The 20,243-nt window shown below is 27.2% G+C and overlaps 5 protein-coding genes across 5 annotated transcripts; 3 read left to right on the top strand and 2 right to left on the bottom strand.

Moving 5' to 3' along the window:
- Nucleotides 1–3,058: 3,058 nt before the first annotated feature.
- Nucleotides 3,059–3,871, bottom strand: Phum_PHUM195140 (transcription initiation factor TFIID subunit, putative; the record flags this gene model as incomplete). Its single annotated transcript, XM_002425340.1, has 2 exons — nt 3,059–3,138; nt 3,190–3,871. 2 exons carry the CDS (start codon nt 3,869–3,871, stop codon nt 3,059–3,061), a joined length of 762 nt encoding a protein of 253 aa, XP_002425385.1.
- A 2,667-nt stretch (nt 3,872–6,538) lies between these two features.
- Phum_PHUM195130 (cell division cycle, putative) lies at nt 6,539–8,615 on the top strand (the record flags this gene model as incomplete). Its single annotated transcript, XM_002425339.1, has 8 exons — nt 6,539–6,654; nt 6,737–6,783; nt 6,856–6,906; nt 6,993–7,325; nt 7,439–7,621; nt 7,702–7,892; nt 7,970–8,245; nt 8,358–8,615. The coding sequence occupies 8 exons, from the start codon at nt 6,539–6,541 to the stop codon at nt 8,613–8,615; spliced, it is 1,455 nt and encodes a 484-aa protein (XP_002425384.1).
- A 1,179-nt stretch (nt 8,616–9,794) lies between these two features.
- Nucleotides 9,795–13,518, top strand: Phum_PHUM195120 (PDZ domain-containing protein, putative; the record flags this gene model as incomplete). The annotated part of the gene is made up of 15 exons (XM_002425338.1): nt 9,795–9,967; nt 10,044–10,195; nt 10,262–10,390; nt 10,427–10,600; nt 10,649–10,734; nt 10,802–11,085; nt 11,169–11,336; nt 11,396–11,606; nt 11,678–11,735; nt 11,839–12,107; nt 12,192–12,468; nt 12,554–12,789; nt 12,862–12,944; nt 13,011–13,334; nt 13,407–13,518. The coding sequence occupies 15 exons, from the start codon at nt 9,795–9,797 to the stop codon at nt 13,516–13,518; spliced, it is 2,736 nt and encodes a 911-aa protein (XP_002425383.1).
- Nucleotides 13,519–13,686: 168 nt separating this feature from the next.
- Phum_PHUM195110 (Lipoprotein B precursor, putative) lies at nt 13,687–15,223 on the bottom strand (the record flags this gene model as incomplete). The annotated part of the gene is made up of 2 exons (XM_002425337.1): nt 13,687–14,946; nt 15,053–15,223. 2 exons carry the CDS (start codon nt 15,221–15,223, stop codon nt 13,687–13,689), a joined length of 1,431 nt encoding a protein of 476 aa, XP_002425382.1.
- A 906-nt stretch (nt 15,224–16,129) lies between these two features.
- Phum_PHUM195100 (uncharacterized protein) lies at nt 16,130–19,416 on the top strand (the record flags this gene model as incomplete). The annotated part of the gene is made up of 11 exons (XM_002425336.1): nt 16,130–16,711; nt 16,794–16,976; nt 17,059–17,180; nt 17,289–17,579; nt 17,711–17,937; nt 18,040–18,149; nt 18,225–18,425; nt 18,503–18,650; nt 18,726–18,904; nt 18,981–19,121; nt 19,207–19,416. 11 exons carry the CDS (start codon nt 16,130–16,132, stop codon nt 19,414–19,416), a joined length of 2,394 nt encoding a protein of 797 aa, XP_002425381.1.
- Nucleotides 19,417–20,243: the final 827 nt, after the last annotated feature.

Raw genomic sequence — 20,243 nt, 5'->3', positions numbered from 1 at the left:
CAAGTTTATGATTTTATAAAAGTAGGTTTTTTTAAATAAAGTTGATTTTTATTGTAGTTGTTAAAAAGGTGTATCGAAGAGTATAATAATTCGGACCAGCTGCGTACTGCCAGTAAATTGTATATTACCATTATTATTATTATTATCATTTTTTCATATACAAAAAAAAAAGTTATAAATAAATAAACTATAATTATAAGTTACCAATAATAATAAATAAATAAATAAATAATTATTTTTGTAAAAGTTACCACAACAAGAAAACAAAAAAAAAAAAAAACAATTTTAATTGTGCGCGTATTGTTGACATGTGAAACACTCCTCCTCCCCACCTCCCTCCCACACTTCCCTTAATCCCTCCCCCACTCCCCGTTTTATTATTATTATTATTATCGTGGGCCGAAAATTTCACTCACTCTCTCACTCTCTCTCTCTGGTAGTTTTTCACAAAATTTTTTCAGGTTCTTTTTTGTTATGGCTCCGACCGATTTTATTTTTAAAAATCTATATTATAAATTTTTTTTTATTTATACTAACAGCATCACATTATAATAAAAATTTTAATATATATTAAACGTGGATAAATAATAATAATAATAATAATAATAATAATAAATCGTGGAATTATAAGTAAAAAAAATTTTTTTTTATATATACATACGTGCATATAAACACACACACTTACATACATAAAACGCATATATATATATATATATATATATATATATATATATATATATATATATATATGTAAATAATAAATAATACAACCGTATATATATATTTTTTTGTTATATATATATATACATATATATATTTGTTATACTGAAATTAATTAAAATTAATTAACATAATTAATGTGTATTATTTTATATATATATATATATATATATAAATAAGGCGAAATTTTTCGTTTTTTTCGTAAATTAAATTGTATCGTTTCTTTTTTTTTAAAAAAATTAATAAATAAATAAATAAAACATTTTGTAGTTATCATATATATACATAAATATACTCTCGTTATTGAGAGAGACAAAAAAAAATTAAAAAAAAAGAAAGATAAAGAAAGAAAAAGATAGAAGGAAAAAAAATATATATATAAATAGTTTTAATACGACTACCTTTTTAATAAATATATTATTATTATTATTATTATTATACGATTTTTTTACGTATACATAAGTATATACATATATATATATATATATTTTTTTTAATTATTATCATTATTATTTGTTTAATTTTACGATGTGAGTTTAAAAAAAAAAAAAAAAACCAAATTGCGGTATTGAAGTTACCAGTGTTTTAAATATAAATAAATAAAAATCACGTGACATTAAAAAGCAAAAAAAAAATTTTCCAAAAAAAAATGTAAATAAATGTAATTTTTTTTTTTTTTTTGGAAAATGCTTGTCACGTGAACGGTTCCTGTTTTTGTTTAATTTAAAAAATTTTCGCGCCATTTTTTTCTCTTTCTTTTCTTTTCTGTTTAATTCCGCATATTCTTTTTCTTTTCAATTGCTTTCTATCTCTCTTTCTCTCTTTATTTATCTTCTACTATCCTATATCTTTTGCATGTTTATTTTTTTAAAAATTATTATTATTATTAAAATCGTTTAAAATTTTTTTTTGTGATTATTAATATTATTATGATTGTTTCTTTTTTTTTTTTATGATGTAAATTAATAATATTTCTTATCTCTCGGGTGCTTCATGTTTAAGATGTTAATATAGTTTACAATATTATATATATAAAAAACATGAGAGTTAATAATGTAAATAAAATAATTAGTTAATAAGGATATTATAAAATAAGTGTTTTATTAATTGTCACTTTTTTTTTCTTTTTTGTTTTCTTTTTTGTTTTTTTTTTTTTGAAATGTAAATTTATATTTAAAAAAAAATAAAATTAATTATATATATGCAGATATACATATATTATTATCATCATTTTTTTTTAGTTTGTTCTAGTCATAAAATAATCCGGAAGAAAAATTTTAATTTTTTTTTTGTTATTTTTAATTGTCATTTAATAATTTTGTGTTCGAATAATAGAAATTCTTTTTTCCGTTCGACAGATGAAAGAAAACCAACCGAATTGATTTCCCCCCGCTCCCCAGGTTACCACGTTTATTTTTTTTTATTAATAATTTTTTTATTAAATTTTATGTAAATTATTTAAAATCTTGAACATGCAGCATCTAATAATGATTTTTAACTTCTACACTCTATCCGAATCTAAAATAATAAATAATAGTAATAATAATAATAATAATAAATAAAGTTTTTTTATTACTTATAATTTTATTTTTAATTTTTTTAAAAATATCGGTGATAGGTTTATTTTGTTATTATTATTATTATTATTATTTATTATTTTCATCGTGATCGTAATCATTATTATTCTTTCTGTGTAAAAGCTGATTGTAATTTTTTTTTTTTTTTTAAGTGATTGCTAAAACATGCTTTTGTTATTCTTTCTTCGATACACTTATTTTTTTTTTTTTTTTTTTAAATTTTTTAAGTTAACAATAATAAATAATAATAATAATAATAAAAGGCTTTTCTGGTATGTGAAAAGTGTTGTTTAGGCCTTAGGTTAAAATATAATAATAATAATAATAATAATAATGTTCACTTAGTGAAAATTAATAATAATATAAAATAGATTATATTGTTGAAATGTAAAATAATAAAATTGTGCTGCTGTACGAGGGCATGAAATTTAAAAAAAAAAAAAAAAAACACCAAAAAAAAAAAAGATAATAATGAATAATAAATTAGGGTGATAATATTTTAAAGGTGTTAAAATTATTATCATTATCTTCTCTCCTTACATTGAATAAAAATCAATTTTTTTATTTTATTTAAGCACTGATAGTAAATTTGCAGCACTGTAAGTAAATTTTTTTAAACACATCTTTTTTGTTATTTTTATTCTGTTTCAGTTAACTGATTGATAAGTAAATTATCATAAATTGTCAATTGTTTATTAAGAGCACTGTTTGAATGTGTTTATGTTAAAAAAAATAATAATTTTTATTATATCACAAATAGTTCATTTTCCTTTTTTAGGCATTTTAACAGGCCTTAAATAAGGATTGTCAATTGTTTCTAATTCTGTAGTCTTTACAGGTTCTTCAGTTTTGTTTTCTCCTTCTGCATTTTCTTCATTTTTTTCAGGAGAACTAGTTTTACGAAATTCATTTTGCCTCATTTCGAATTCCTCATAGTCGAATACTTGATCTTTTAATAACAAGGCATTTAAATAAGCAGGATGCCCTACTTTGCAAGGAATTAATGGAAATGGATTATTATTGTCTGGTGTTAAAAACAAACTGTGTTGTTCTCCAGTCTTTGCAACAAATCTTGTTAAAGCCCTTTCTAAATCCCTCTTTTGAATTGCTGATTTTTCTCTAATAGCTTCATATTCAGTTACAGGTTGCTTATGTGTGGGTGTTCTAATGTAGGCATGAGGATCTGGAAAGACAGGAAAATAATCAGGAACATGGGATGGTGGGGTTTGTTTTACACCTGCTTGAAGAATAGAGAGTTGTTTTGGCTGAGTTGCAGATGTTGGCGCTTGCACTGTAGTTCTATTTTGTCTCCTGGCATGACTTTCAATACCTTCTAATGATATTCCCATATTAACTAAAGCTATAACAACATCTCCTATAACCGGTTCTGTCCGACCCGACAATTCACAATAACAATGACTACTATAACCTAATTCAGTTATTAAACTTTGAAGCATTTCGGTTAGGGTTTCCAATGCTATTTTTTCAGCAGAATCAAATCCTACTTCAGTTAATAAACACGAAACACTTGACACTAAAGCTTTTCTTCTAGCATTTCCCACGTTACTTTCCATTGCATTTTATTAAATATGTTCAAAGTCTACATCTATCGTATTTAATGTTTTTAGATCATAAACATTTTCAAACAAATCTCTCAAGTTAATATTTTTAACACCATGTTGTGTTTATGTATTTATCGTTTTCAAGACAAAATTACCTTATAAATTACTTAGTGAGTTGGCGACAAAAGTCTCTCGTGCACTCTGCATCCGGTCCCTGTATATGTAGAAGTACATGTTGGCTAGTATTTTTTGTATACCTTTAATTTACTGATTCATAATCGTGGCCATCCGTTTTCTACTAAGTATACAAAATGGTGATTAAGAAGGTATGAATTATAAAGTTTTATTGTATTCCAAAATAATCATTCAATAACCGAAAGACAATCAGCTGGATAATAGATTTTTAATTTTGTTATGTTTCTATTTACTGTTCTTAGAATGTCTATGTTATATATTTTTATTAATTAATGTATCATGTAATTATACATGATATGATTTAAAAGCGAATTCAAAATATTTATAAGATTTAGATATTATAGAAATTGTTGTAATGCATTCTAGAGGATTTACAAATTGTTTTATTCTTTTAGGGGAAGAAGAAAGTTGGGAAAAAGGTAGCAGCTGCCCCTTTGGTTGTCAAGAAACCTGAACCTAAAAAAGTTGTCAATCCATTGTTTGAAAAGAGGCCAAGAAATTTTGGAATTGGTTGGTTTTTTAATTAATGTTAAAAAATATAAATATATTTGGTTTTGTTTTTTTTTTTTATTTAAACTATGTGTTTAATTTGCAGGCCAGGATATTCAACCTAAAAGAGATTTAAGTAGATTTGTAAAATGGCCCAAATACATTCGGATTCAAAGGCAAAAGGCTGTTTTATTGAAAAGATTGAAAATACCACCTCCAATTCATCAATTTTCTCAATCATTGGACAAACCAACTGGTAATTATTAATTTATCATTAGTATTCATTTGTTTCAAAGTAGTCTAATAGTTTATAAGAATTGATTCTAATGTTTTGATTTTCATTAGCTGTTCAGTTGTTCAAAATTTTAAACAAATATAGACCAGAATCAAAAGAAGCCAAGGCAAGAAGATTAAAAGCAAAAGCTGAATCTAAAGTTAAGGGAAATGTTGAATTACCTAGTAAGAAAATGAATGTATTAAGACAAGGAACCAATACTGTTACAAAACTTGTCGAGCAAAAAAAAGCTCAACTTGTTGTGATTGCTCACGATGTGGATCCAATTGAGGTAATTATGGATTTCAATTTATCTTGAATTTTTTTTTGCACTAGCTATGATTATTAAACTTTTTTTTTTCGAATTTCTTCATCTGATTGATACTTTGAAGTAAATTAGTTTTAAATGAGCTTATTTTAGAATAAATTATTAATTCTTTAATTTTTTATTTATGTTAATAGCTCTCCAGTTCAAATTAAATCAAATCAATTTTTTTTTTTTTTTTTAGCTTGTGTTGTTTCTTCCTGCCCTTTGCAGAAAAATGGGAGTCCCATACTGCATTGTCAAAGGAAAAGCTAGATTAGGTAGACTTGTGAGAAGGAAAACTTGCACAGCTGTGGCTGTATCCAATGTAATTGAATTTAAATTTTTTTTTTTTTTGGCATACAAATCTGTATAATTAAAAACCAAATGATGATATTTTTAGTCATTGCTATTTGAATTCAAGTGAAATAAATATTAAACCACTGATTTTTGAAGTGCTTCAATTGTTTAATAAATTGTAAAAAGTTTAGCATAAATAAATATAAGTTAATATTTTTATTTTTAGGTGGACGCTGGAGATCGCGCTGCATTTACGAAATTAATTGAAACTGTTACAAACAACTTCAATGAAAGATTTGATGAAATCAGGAAACACTGGGGTGGTGGTGTTTTGGGTGACAAATCTAGAGCGAGAATTGCTAAAATAGAAAAAGCAAAATCTCGTGAATTGGCCCAAAAAGCTCTTGTTTAAAAGAAATAAAAAATTTTATTACTAGAAAGTGTTTTTTTATTTTTTTATTAAATCTTTTCCTTGTTTTTAATTGCTGAATTATTTGAATAATGATTTGTTTTTAGACAAATTGTATTATTCGTTTCTAATCAAAATTTTTTTTAATTTCACAATTCTCAAGAATATTGAGGGTGGAGTATGTATATTAGTTATTGGCGAAATGTTATAACTAATAAGCCATTTTCATTTACTTTTTCTTATCAAATACGGGGAAACTAAAAAATTATTAACAATGTAATTTCAGGACAAAAATAAAAACGAATTTTCAAAAATCATAGAAGAAGCACAGGAAATTTTTGTAATTACAAAAAATTTTATTACGTGTCAGCAGAATGGTTTTTGAAATTTTACGACAATTTTTTTTTTTTTTTTTTTTTTCAGTTGTTAGCTCTTGCATTTAAAGATTAACGGTTTTCAAACTTGCTTAACTAAAAGAAAGCCGAATTCAGGTATAATATTATATTTTGCTCAAATGATTATTGTTTTATATTTTTAAGGTTATAAAAATAAAATATTTCGTATGTATTTGTCTTTTTTTTTTGTAAACTAAAAAAAACTTTATATTTTTATTGAAGGTTTGGCGTACTCAAAAATTTTTAATTACTGGCTTGTATATTAGATTTTTTTTCTAACAATTACTTATTAAAGGATAATTTATTTTCAGAAATGTCCAGTTTTAGCTTTTCAAATGATCTTAATCGTTTATTGACGATGGATGACCCAGTCACAAAAGGACCCTTACCTCGTTGGCAGAAAAAGTTACCGGATTTATCTAATACTAGGTAAAAAAATGTGCATGTTTTGTAAATGTCTAGAATTAACGCGTTATTCAGTGTGCTTTTTACTTTTTTTTTTTTTTTTTAGTAAAAATTGCAGCCTTAATTCATCTAAACTTTCATCAAATTCCAATAGTAATTATTCTTCAAAAACGCCTAGTAAAAAAAGTAGTTATGAGAAAAAAAAGACTCCTTCTAAAACTCCAGCAAAGTCTCCTGGATGTAAAAGTAACCCTGTAACACCATCTCAACAAACAGGTTTGCTTTTATAAAACACAATTTTTTTGAAAAATTGCAAACTAATATTTGAATCTAAATATATTTTTTTAACAATTAAATTTTAGGTGACAGATTTATTCCTAACAGAAGTGCTTCAAACTTTGATTTAGGTCATTTTTTTACAAACAAAAAAATTCAAGAAGAAGAAGACGATGACGCTTTACCGAAAAATGATAATCAGAGGATATTAGCAGAAACTATTCATGGAGGAGATTTAAATAATATGAAAATATTATCATATCAAAATAAAGCCCCTGCACCTCCTGAGGGTTACATGAATCCACTTAGAGTAATGTACAGTCAAACGAAATCTTCGAGTACTGTTAAAGGCTCTTCAAGATACATTCCACAATCTCCAGAAAGAATTTTAGATGCTCCTGATGTGATAGATGACTATTGTTAGTATATTTTTAACTAATGTGTTTAATCGTATTTATGATTTTACATGTGTATTACATATTTTTCAAAATTTAAATTAATTTGTAATTTACTGATAATTTCTAATTCTTAGATTTAAATTTAATTGACTGGAGTACTACTAATATACTTGCTGTAGCACTGTCAAATTGTGTTTATCTATGGAATGCTGCCACTGGAGCAATCGAAGAACTTTTGGAGCTTGAGGGAAGTGATTATGTTACTTCAGTGGCTTGGATTCAAGAAGGAAATTATTTGGCTGTCGGAACTTTTACAGGTTTGTTAAATATATTGCTTTGTAACTTTTTTTGTTATTACTATTCATAAAAATAATTTTTAATTTACTCCTACATGTAGGATCAACTCAAATTTGGGATTGTAATGAAATGAGACGATTACGAACAATGGAGGGTCACACTGCCAGAGTTTGCTCACATTCATGGAATCAATTTATTTTAAGTAGTGGGAGTAGAAGTGGTCAAATAATTCATCACGACGTCAGACAAAGAAATCATACTATAGCAGTATTAAATGGCCATTCTGAAGAGGTAAAACAAGTAATTATTTTATGAGATTCATTAAACTGTTTTTTTTTTTATCACAATTATATTTTTTACTTTTAAAGGTGTGTGGATTAAAATGGTCACCAGATGGAAAATATCTTGCCAGTGGTGCAAATGATAATTTGCTTAATATATGGCCTCAATTACAAGATCAAATGTACACAGCTTCACAACCCTTGCACACATTTAGTGAACATCAGGCAGCTGTAAAAGCACTTGCATGGTGTCCTTGGCAACCGGGAGTGTTAGCTAGTGGTGGAGGTACAGCTGACAGATGTATTAGAATATGGAACATAAATAGTGGTTCATTATTAAGCACCACCGATACAAAATCTCAAGTACTTGAATTTTTTTTTTTTTTAATAAAATTTTATTTTAAATATTTATTTTTAATCGTTATTTAAATTTTATTAGGTATGCGCGATCCAATGGTCCGTTCATTACAAAGAGTTAATATCTGGACATGGTTATGCTAATAATCAATTGACAATTTGGAAGTATCCTTCAATGAACAAGGTAACGGAACTCACAGGTCACACTGCCAGAGTTTTACATTTATGCACGTCTCCAGACGGGTCCTCTGTTATGTCTGCTGGAGCTGACGAAACACTCAGACTTTGGATGTGTTTTGCACCCGATCCGAATAAAAAAGGAGAGAAACCTCAGAAAAAAGCAATTTCCAGTATTTTAAAACAGAGTATTAGATAATTTTTTTTCATTTCGAATGGAAATATCCACCATATTTTTTGTCTGACGACACCCTTTTCGGGTTGTACATACAGATACGTTTTTACACGAGGTAAACGATTATACCGAGACAAATCATTCAGGTACTAATAATATTTTAAGAAATAAAACTCGAGACACTTTTTTTAATAGTGCCTTTAGAATTATAATAAATTTTTTTAATGAAATATTTTTTATTTCATGTTGATGTAGTTAGTGTCGTTTTGGTTTTTTATATAAGTTTTATACTAAAGTCAATTAATTATTATTATTATGTTGTTTAAGGATAACGTCTATTCGTCAGTAGTTTTTCATTCAATAAATTTACTTTGGGTCTCTCTGATAAACTTAAACTTTATTTTACTAAAAGTTTTATTTATATGATATGAAAAACATATTTTATTGCTCAAAAAACAAAAAATTTCTAAACGAAATGTACATAAATTTTATTTAGATTTCATCAAGCATGTTTTTAATGAGTTTTGATATTTAAAAAAAATATATATTTCAGTTCAATCATGGTTTTTTTAGTATTTATTTCATTTTATTATTATCATTATTTTTTTTTTTTTGAGTTGTGTAATCATTGTCATTTTTGTAATTAAAATTTTTTAATAAATAAAGATTTTTTTTTTTTTACGATTGAAGAAGAAAATTTGATTTAAAAAATTTAATTTATTTTTACATAAATATTACAGGAATTAAAATCACATAAGGAAAATTAATAATTTTATGATGATAAATATTTTTATTTATGTAACAATTTAATAGTTTTTTTTAAAATTTATTTAAAATATTTCCCTGCATTGAAACAAATTCTTTAAGGAACTTTTTGAAATGATTTGGCGCCAAATCAAATTTTTCCATTATTCTAGCTTACTAATACTTTTTTATCAATTTTTTATACATGTAAGTTGTTTTTAATACATAATTTTTATAATTTATGTTGTTTTAAATATAAAATATCTTAACTAAAACTATGAAAAGACAAAAAAAATGTTTATACTTTTGTGTGTGGTAAACTTGACCTTGAAAATGCTATTGACTCCAGATTCTTAACGTCAGGTATGTAACCGTCTGGAGAACGCTACAAAAACTTTTTTTGTGTAAATTATGTTTTCGTTTTTATGTAACACTTTATTTTGAAAAAAATAACTATTAATGGATGAAAAACAAGCTCTTTTACGTAAAAAATTTGATTATGAGTTAAAATTTAATAGAAGAGATCAAAAAGTTAGTGAAGATGATGAAGACGTGAGTTCAGAAGGATCTGATGATTGGTGGGAAGAACAATCAGAATGTAGTTCCTGTTGTGAATCTCATTCAGAATCCAGGTTTGTTTTAATGTAATCTTAAACCGTTTTATTATTTTAAAAATTTTTCAATCGTTTTTTACTTTTTTTTTTGCAGTGTTGAATGGGAGAAAGACATAAAAGAAAATGGAGAATTATTTTACATTCAGTCAAATTCTCCAGAATGTACAATCTCATCTCAAACTTGTTATACAAATCAATCAGGTTCAGGTACCTTGGATGATAAAAAATTTGAAAATACTAAAAAAGGTAAGTTAAATTTTTCATATAAAATCCTTTTAAGAGAATGTTAATAAAAAAATTTTTTTTTTTCAGGAAGATTATTAAACTGGATGAGACGAAAAAATAGTAAAAATTTAAGCGTTAGAAAAAATGCTGATAATTCATCGAGTGTTGATTCTGAATTATCTTCACAAAAAAACATTTTAAAAACTAATTCAAATAGTTCAGAAAAAATATTTAAGAATATTTTTTTAAAAGTTGATTCAATCGGTGAAGGTGATACACTCTGCGAAAAATTATTAGGATTATCATTAATATTAAAAAATAACGAATTGGTCGTGATAAATATTGTTCCTAATGGTCCTGCTCATAATTGTTGCAGCATTTCCATAGGTTGTCAATCGAATAATGAATTATTTTATTTTAAACAAAGTTTTATGAGTTTAATTTTTTTTTTTTTTTCGAAAAAATATTTTTTAGGAGATGTCATTCACAAAATAAATAATTTCATTGTTACACCTGATAATATTGAAAACATATTACATTCTTTAAATTTTCCATGTCAGGTAAATTTACAATTAAATATTCTTTAATCTCTCACAAATGAAATAATAATTATCAAATTAATTTTAGGTTGAAATAAGAATTGAAAAAGTAGACAATCCATTAGGAAATAACAAAAGCAATTATCAATCGCCTTTTGTCGAGTTTTTAACAAAAAGAAATGATGCTGTCGACAATATTCTTCTGAATCAACCACTTGGAATAGTTGTTGTTGATGTTGAAAGTCAAAATCTTAACAAGGATGATGTTATATATTGTTATCCTGAAAAATGTGTTTTGTCATCTTGCAGAGGTGCTTTTGTAACACTTTATCATCTTCTTGCCGAAATTAAACCAAATGATATATGCAGAAGGTTTATATAAAAATATTACATAAAATTAGATTTAAGAAAATTTTTTTTCTTTTTTTTTTTTAATTATTTATTTTATTTACTAGTTCAAATGTTAAAATAAAAGAGCAACCAACATACATTTTCTACAATGCTGAAGATAATTTTTTAATTTTAATTGCCATACCTCAATGGAAATGCACACTAAAGGAGGCAACTTATGTAGTACAAGACTTGATAAAAAATTTATTATTCAATAATCAGACTTTAAAAAGGTAAAAATAAAATTACATTTGATTGTTTATACACTACTTAAAATAATCTTTATTTTTAGATGCTTTGAAATAAACGAAAAATCATGTCTCGATCATTTTTTCTCATTATTTTTCACACGACTTTTAATCAACGGTTTTTTATCAGATGGAACCCAACAGTGCAATTTAGAAAATTTGACAAATAATACTTATTTAAATAATACTCCTCTGTATGGTTTTGAAGATATACTACCATATGCCGGTTGGGTACCACTTCCAAAAGAAGCTCAGGTTAATATAAATAAATTTTTTTGTTATCCATTTAATATTTTTATTTAAAAATGTTTTTCTTTTTTTTTTAGATTCAGATCAATGAAGCATTAAACGAATTAGAAGCCAACGATTTTGAAAACATGGAAAGTTTTTTCTTTTTCTAGGGAGTGCAAAAAAAATTAGAACGTGATTTTTTATTAATTATTTATTATTATTATTATTATTATTATTTAGGAGGATGAAAATATAGAAAATCAAAGACTTTTCAGTATTTTGGGTTCGTGTTTTTTTCATAAAGGTTATCTTTTAGCATCACATCTTTCAAAAGATGATCTTCTTGACGTGTATTCATTTTATCGTCAAAATGGTTTAATACAATTATTTAGAAATGAACCCGTTAAATCATTGGTTATTTGGAAACAAGTTTTTCCATTGTCCGTTAATAGAGGATTTTCCAGTAATAAACCTGGTAATTATCCAGTTCCAAAAGGAAAATGGTTTATTATAGTTGTAGGACAGGTAATAACAAAACCGTAATTTTTTACTTTAAACTCATTTTAATAAATTTACAATAATAATAATAATAGTAATAATAAATTTTAGGGATTCGATTCATTGGCTGTTATTTTAGAAGCGGGAGAATTTTGTGCTAAAATTTGTGATAATGCAGGACCGGCTTTACCTTATATCGAAGAAGCAGAAGAAACTTTAATACACATGCAAAAATTGGGAATTTCTTCTTTGGCATCTCAATGGTTAGAAAATAACAGCAGGTTTAGAACGGTCACCCCTGAAGAAGTATTTATTAACAAAATGAATAATAAAAAAGATAATTTATTAAATTTTGTCAAAACTTTTGATGGAACTCAAAAAAATTCCGGTAATGCGAATCTTGTCATTGTGTGAAATAGAAATTCAAATGGAAATTGAACCTAAAAAAGTTCTTTTTTTTTCATGAAAAACAGCACAGAAATCTTTACCTCAAAAATCAGAGGAATCCATTTTGGGAAAAAAAAATCGTGGAACGTTGGTTGTTGATACATCAGAAGATTCCATCAGTCAAACTCCAAGTAATGAAGTTAGCGAAATCAGTGATGAAAATGCTCCAATATTAGGTAGAAGAGGTGAAAGGAATAAAATATCTAATGAAAATATAACATCAGAATCTGATAGTTCAGATTCTGATTGGGATTCCAGCAAAGTAATTATTTATTTATTTTTTTGTATAAATTAATTAAGCAAAGGGTTTCATCATGATTTTTTTTTTGTTTAGGATTCAAATATGAGAGAAAGTGTTTGCAGTGGCAGCAATGAAAATTTTTATTTGTACAACGTCGGAGAAGTTTTACCGTCCAGGTAATAATTATAAATTATTTGCAAAAAACTTATTAAAATTATTATTTATTAAAATCTTGGCTTTAGATTGACGACCGGTCCGGAAGACATTTTATTTTATTACGTTCACTTGGATGGAAACGATGGGATTTTAATGAATCCTCCGATGAATTTAAAAAGGAACACGCCGAAAATGAAAGAACTTTTACAAAATTTTCGACGTTGTTGTCACATAATACATTCGATTTTAGAAAATAACATAAAGTTTAAAAAAAACGCACAAGATAGTACGAAACAATTTATCAATAAATCTTTGGTAGCCGTTAAAGAACATGGCGTCATTTTCGAATGCACGTCATCCGAAACCGATTGTAATAAAAAACCAATGACTTTTACTTATTGGATTATAGGGTAAGGTAATAGGTTTAAATTATTATTATTATTAATTAAATAAATAAGTTTGGTTTTGTTTTTTGTTCTCAGGAGATTATTTTTCACTCCTCAACCACGAGAAATTTACGTTTGTTATCATGACGATGCACCACAAAATCTTGTTGAAATTGCATTTAGGTTGGGATTAAGTGCCGCTGGTTAATCAAAAACCGTTAACTAAATAAAATTTACAATTGTTATTAATAATAAGTTTATTGAATAAATAAAAATAAAAAAATTATCATACATAAAAATGAAAAATTATTTTGAAAATTTGTTCACAGAAATTATTAATTAATTATTATTATTATTATTATTATTTTTGTGATGGTTAACTAAAAACATCATTGTTTGTAATGTATTTTTTTTTCGGTGGGAAAAATTTTAAAACAAAATATTTAACAGTCCATTCATCGGGATATTGAATTTCATTAACGATTCTTTCGGATATGTGATGACCTAAAGTTTTAAATACGTTTCTTCCAACGATTCTTTTTTCTTTATAAAAAGGCATTAAATGTTTGACGACCCACGAGGAAATTCTTTCGGTGCAACTATTTTTATATTTTTCTTCAATCATGTAATCTCCTTCGTTTTCTTCATCGCTATCATCACCGAAAAATTTTAAAAAAAGTCTTTTGTTCGTTATCTGTCTAGCGTAAGACATTTCCGATGCTATCATCGCGTATTTATATTGCTGTATTATTTTTTCGTGTTTCCAAACGAAAGCTCCCCGATGACGGGGTTTCGATCGGGTATTATTTACAGGAGGCAATTCAGGATTTTCTTTAATATTTTGATTTTCTTCGATTCCAAATAATTCTTTCATTTTTTCTAATCTATTCATTAAATTATTATCATTTATATTTTCTTTGGTGTCGTTTTCAATGTCACTAAAAATCTCAAATTCGTCATCGTCTAAACTATCGTCACCTTCGAGAATATGTGCTATGTACGCCCTTTCTTTTTCTTCTTTTTTCTGTTTAATAACTTTTTCATTGTTATCTAATACATGATTAACTAAATTTTGAAGATGATTCAGTGATGCGACAACAGGATCATTTTTATCACATGAATTTTCTAGGGGTGTGTCATTATCATTTACTTTATTTAAATGACTAACATCATCATCAACATTTAATGAGGGGTTGTTTGGAGATCCAGAATTTTCTTTAGAATACTGACAATTTATTGATTCATTATTATTTTCACTTTCTGAAATGTCTTTATTATCATTATGATCGATGCAATTATTGTCGACAAAAGGAGTTTGACTTTCGGTGAGTAGGTTGGTGTTACAATTGTTACTTTTTTCAATATTTGAATTTTCATTAGAGATATTTACATCAGAATTAAGAGTGGATAAAAAATTTGTTTTGGTGTCAGTTTCCATGTTATTTTGTACAGGGGACATTGATATTTCATTACTATTCAAAGGTGGAAGAGGTGAACTTAATTTGATTTCAGAATTTAAACTAACTTTTTTAAATTTCAGCAAATAAGATATATTATCTTCTTTTGATTTGGTCAGAAGTTTTTTTATATATTCATGTGTTTCTTTTTGTTTATTGCATTTCTCAATACCATTAATCTGTAAAATCAATTTTAATTTAGTGAGTGCAAAATTTATTTGTCGAGCAAAGTACATTTTCTGTGATTATCACAGAAAATTATTTTATTTTTCATATTAAACTTACTATTTCAGAAATTACGTCCACATAAATTTCTGTTTGTAATGATGCTAATATTGCTTGCTGTTCTAAAGCTAAAGATAACTTTTCAAGTACATCTTCATTTAGTTCAGACTGATAAAATATACAATTTTCGGTAACTACTTTTTGGAGGCATCCAAAATAATGATCTCGCATCTGCAAGAAATTGGCATTTCTTACCCATTTTTTTTTTTTTATTTCTACAATTACTACATAACCAGCACTACCTGAACAAGTTGCTGTAACTTTAATAACCTACTATTGTCATTATAAAAGCGCGAATTATTGTATTTGTTATGTTGATTTAAAATTTTTTTTTCAAACTTGTTATTTTCAAAAATATCTCTTGAACATTTATAAGTGTTTCTATTATTTCTTTTAAATCTATTCATTTTGTTCATAGCTGAATAATCTCTAATAAATATTTTTTTCTTCTTTGGTTTTCTAGCACCCATTTTTAAATTATTAAATAAAGCTTTTCTTATTAAAGTGTCAGTAATGTTTTTGTGTGAAAAGTTCACTTATGCTTAGCCAACCTAAAAAGCTAACTCGAAATGTGACAATATTTGTTTTTAAAGTTGGCGGTGGACTACTTGTAAAAGTATTAATTATGTATTTGTCAACAATACTGGTTTTTTAGTACTTTAAATTTATTTTTTGTATATTATTGTATATTAAAATGATATTATTTTATTTTTACACATATTTAAGTAAATAGTGATACTTACTTTGAAGTTACAAGTTATAAGTTCATTGATTTTGACAGGCTTGTGCATTGGAGTAACATGGCGTCAACCAAATTAAAATTTACTTTTTTATTATCTTATTTTAATTGGAATGATTTGAAAATCATTTGGAAAAATAAAACACAATATTCAAATAAAAACAAATTAAATTCAATATGGTTTAATTTTTTAAGTTACTAAAAAGTCCGGTACATGGAAAGGGGCTTTTATTATTGTTAATCATTATCATTATTATTTTATTATTATACTATTATCATAATTACTGTTGTTATTCCGTAAGCCTACAGAAGTGTAGGCTCTACTGTTTTTGAATTTTATGAGTAGTAGAATGGGGGCTTCTTCATCTGTCGCCTCCGGAGAACAAGATTTCTCTCGACGTACAGGAATGACTCTTTCTAACACAGAAGAACATTTAGCATTGTTTCATAGAGAAAGAAAAAAAAGAGTTACTGGATTTGCAACTTTGAGGAAAAAGTTTATAAGGAAGAGAAGGTCTTCTAAAACATGTGATCATGGTCGAATTATAAGAGAACTTGTCTCAGATTGGAGTCCACTTGAGATAGGTTCACTTTTGGAAGAGTATGAAGCATTAGCTGCTTTAAAAGACTTATCAGTTCAAGCAGAGCTTGCTAGACCTCCTGCAGCAACTTATAAACAAGATCTATGTGCTTTATATGATTTTAAGTGCTGTACTGATATAGATTTAGTGTTTCGAGGTGCTTGTTTCCCAGTTCACAGAGCTTTACTGTCTGTAAGATGCCCTTATTTTCGTGAATTACTAGCAGGATGTCATGGTCATGGATCAAGAATTGCTCTGGAATTAAGAACCCCAGGTGTTGATATACCAATATTTTCAGTTCTTCTGAGATATCTATACACAGGAGATATTAAACCTGAGGTGGATATTTTATTATATTATTACTTTAAAATTTGTAAAAGTACTATTCAAATAAGTTATTTAACCAACTTTTCTTTTTCAGGATGGTATAGATATAACTGTTCTTAGAGCTCTTGGAGAAGAGTTTGGCTTGCCAGCACCTTTGGAAAGGGATCTTCGCACACTTTTGGAGACAGGAGATTATGCAGATGCTGCACTTGTATTCACAAATGGAGATAATCAGAGGCAGGAATATGCTGGCTCAGAGTATGGATTTAGACCAAAGGTAGGCAAATAGTTTTTAAAAATGCTTTCTTTATTTTAAATATATTATGAGCTATTTCATATTTAATATTATTATTAAATAGGTTGAACTTCCTTGCCACAAAGCCATTTTAAGTGCTAGATCTCCATTTTTTAGAAATATAATTCAGCGTCGAACAAGAACAGGTGAAGAACATACTGAACATGCCTTAAACATGTTGACAAGGTTTGTTATTTTTTCAAATAAATAATTCTAAATACAAGAGCTAAATTTCAATTTTAGATTTTTTATTAATTAATAATGATGATTTATTATAATTTTTTTTATTTTTAGAATTGTACTTGATGAGTCAGTCATACCTAGAAGATATGCGAGACTGTTGCTTAATGTAATTTACTTAGATACAGTAGATTTGTCACTAATTTTAAGAGGTTCTTGTGCTTCTTTGCTTAGTTTAAGTGAAACACCTGCTATTGCTCGTCAGTCAGCTAGGCTTTCTATTCTTGAGGAAGCTATGGAATTATACCAAATTGGTAGATTCCTAGAATTGGATATTTTAGCTCAAGGATGTGAAGATATCATTTTGGAAGGATTAACATTGGATTCCTTACCCAGTGTATTAAAGTAAGTATATAACTTTAGTATTAATATAACATGCAAATTATTTTTAATAAACTAATTATCTATTATTAAAAAGTATAAACACTGAAGAAATGTTATTAATAAAAAGGTTTGATTATTTTTAATTAATTTAGGTGGGGTAATCAACCTCACGGCTCAGCTTGGGTCAAAAGACAAGCCCTTCATTTTCTCAGGGAAGAATTTCAAGCTATATCTGGTGGTCCAGTTTTGTACCAATTAGAAAAGTTTCATTTGTTGGAAGCACTTCAAAGTTCTTTTCTTCAGGCAAGTGAATTAGAAGTTCTTCAAGCAGTTCTTAAATGGGGAGAGCACAGATTAATGAGACGTATGGAAGACAGAGGTTGGTTTTTATAAATTCTGAGTATATAAAAATTACAATTTATCATAGTAATTTTTTAAAAAAATTTTGTATTGTAATAATTTGTATTTCAATATTTTGCAGAACCTAATTTGCTGAGCCATACAGCTCACTCTGTTGCCAAAAAAGGAATTAAAAAAAGGGATCTAAGTGACGTGGAACTTAGGGAAATTTTATCTGATCTTCTGCAACACGTAAGAAGACTTTTTAAAACAAGTAAATTTTTAATCGCTCAGAAATTTACTCATTGCAATTTATTTAATTTTCAGGTTAGAATGGACCATATTTTGCCTCCAAATAGTGATATTTTAACTCAGGCTATAAGAAGAAGGCTTGTTAGTACACCTCCCACGCATATGATAGGGGGTGATCGAGAAGCACTCCGAGTGAATGCATGGATCCGAAGTGGAAAAAACAATGGACTTTACATGAGGCCAAGACTTTTTATGCCTTATTACGAAGAAATAAAGGTGCGAAACACTTTTTCAAAAAGTTTTTTAAACCAATATTTATTACCAAATTATACTCAACATGTAAAATTTTTCAGGCAATATTTGAAGACCAAATGTTGCACCAAACTGAATTATTAAGATTACGGCGATCGCGCTACGTTGCCGATATACCTGATACTTTATATATGGTTGACGATAAACCCAGAACCATGGGTGTCGATGTGCTTGCAGCTGCCATTCCTGGTAAATATTTATAATATTAAAAATTTTTATCGGATATCAATGAATAAATGTTTACATGCCTTTTTAAATTTTTAGTACCAGATCCCGCTGTAATGGCTGCAATGGTTCGACGGGAGCAGAAAATTAAAAATTCTCCTTGCGTACAAAGGGCATTGGCTTTGCCCCTTTCTTCAAGAAGAGAAATTAACCGCCAAGTTCGACTTCGTGTGGTTAGAGAATTTAATTTGCCAGACCAGGTTGCTGACTTGTTAGAAGTGAGTTCTCTGTCTTTAGTATAATAAGGTTGCAGGCATTTTCTTTTGCATTATTAATTAATTCACAATTTTTTAGAATGCTGCGTGCTATTGTGTGGAGCCTGATGATATTGAAGTTTGTGGTCCATCTTCTTCTAAGCCCTCAGGATCAAATATTCCGTGTTTTAACGTTCATCCAAATTCTCTAAGAGACCATGCTTTTCGAACTAGTCTAGAAGTAAGTGAAATGATATTTTTATGTAATTAAGAATCCAAAAAAACCAATGGCGTTTTTACATCCATCAATAATTTCCATAATTTAGCCCGAGTCAAGTTCGTGCAGCGATGGTCACCTGTCTGATGTTATGCCTGATGTGGCAATGGCAACGTCAACTCTTAGCCAGTTACAGTTGCAAGAGCAGGAATTAGAATTAGATCTTGGGGATGGTGCTCCACACGCTAGCACTCCCTCAAGACCTCGTCTTCCAACTACCTCTCGGCAGCCCTACAGGCCAGGACTTCGCTTTAAGTAAAACACTGCCCTTCATTTTTGTAAATAGTCTCTGACAATTATAAGGTACCCAAAATTTTTATTTAAAACATTATTATTATTATTATTTTAAAAACAAAACAATAAACATTTAATCAGATTGTGGGATTTCAGTTAAAATGTTTTTTTAACTAAATAGTAGACATTTTATTTGAAATGAAGTTGTTGGTAAAGCTCATTTAAAAAAAGGGGGGTGAGGGGCAAAATTTCAAATTTTAATGAGAATTTTTTATTTTCAGTATGTTATTCACTTTTTATCCATTCATTATATACTTATTTTCAGAAGAAGAAGAAGAAAAAAAAAATGTAAAAAGTGAGAATGTCTGTATATCTCAGCGTGCGCATTAGAAACTTATCCAAAACGCCAATTTATATATATATATATATATATATATATATATATATATATATATTCAGCCGCATTTAGTTATTAACGTAATAGTAACGTCTGCCAAAAAAAAAAGTTTCATGAATATCATAATTTTTGTTTTTTTTGTTAGCACCATAAATTAACACAGGTGAGAGGGGGATCCCCCGAAATCCTAAATATTAATATATTGACAACAATTTCATGTTGATAATGATCGACTCCCTTCCTTGATTTTTAAAGTAATTTTTTTTTTTAATTTTTAGTCAATCTAAGAGCTCATATATATATATAAACATCAATAGTACCTTTTACGATTTGATCTCTGATCCCGAGGGACGGGTATCGACATACAGAAAGAGGAGGAAGGGTACAATTCATAAATAAGGAATTTTTTTTTTTTTTTTTTTTTTTTGTAAGTTTCGAACGCCGCCATAGAATTC

Source organism: Pediculus humanus, genomic scaffold (genome assembly GCF_000006295.1).
Source record: "Pediculus humanus corporis 1103172107544 genomic scaffold, whole genome shotgun sequence".
NCBI lineage: Eukaryota > Metazoa > Arthropoda > Insecta > Psocodea > Pediculidae > Pediculus > Pediculus humanus.
Note: the sequence above shows the minus strand (reverse complement) of the source record. Positions and strands in the feature narration are given on the sequence as shown.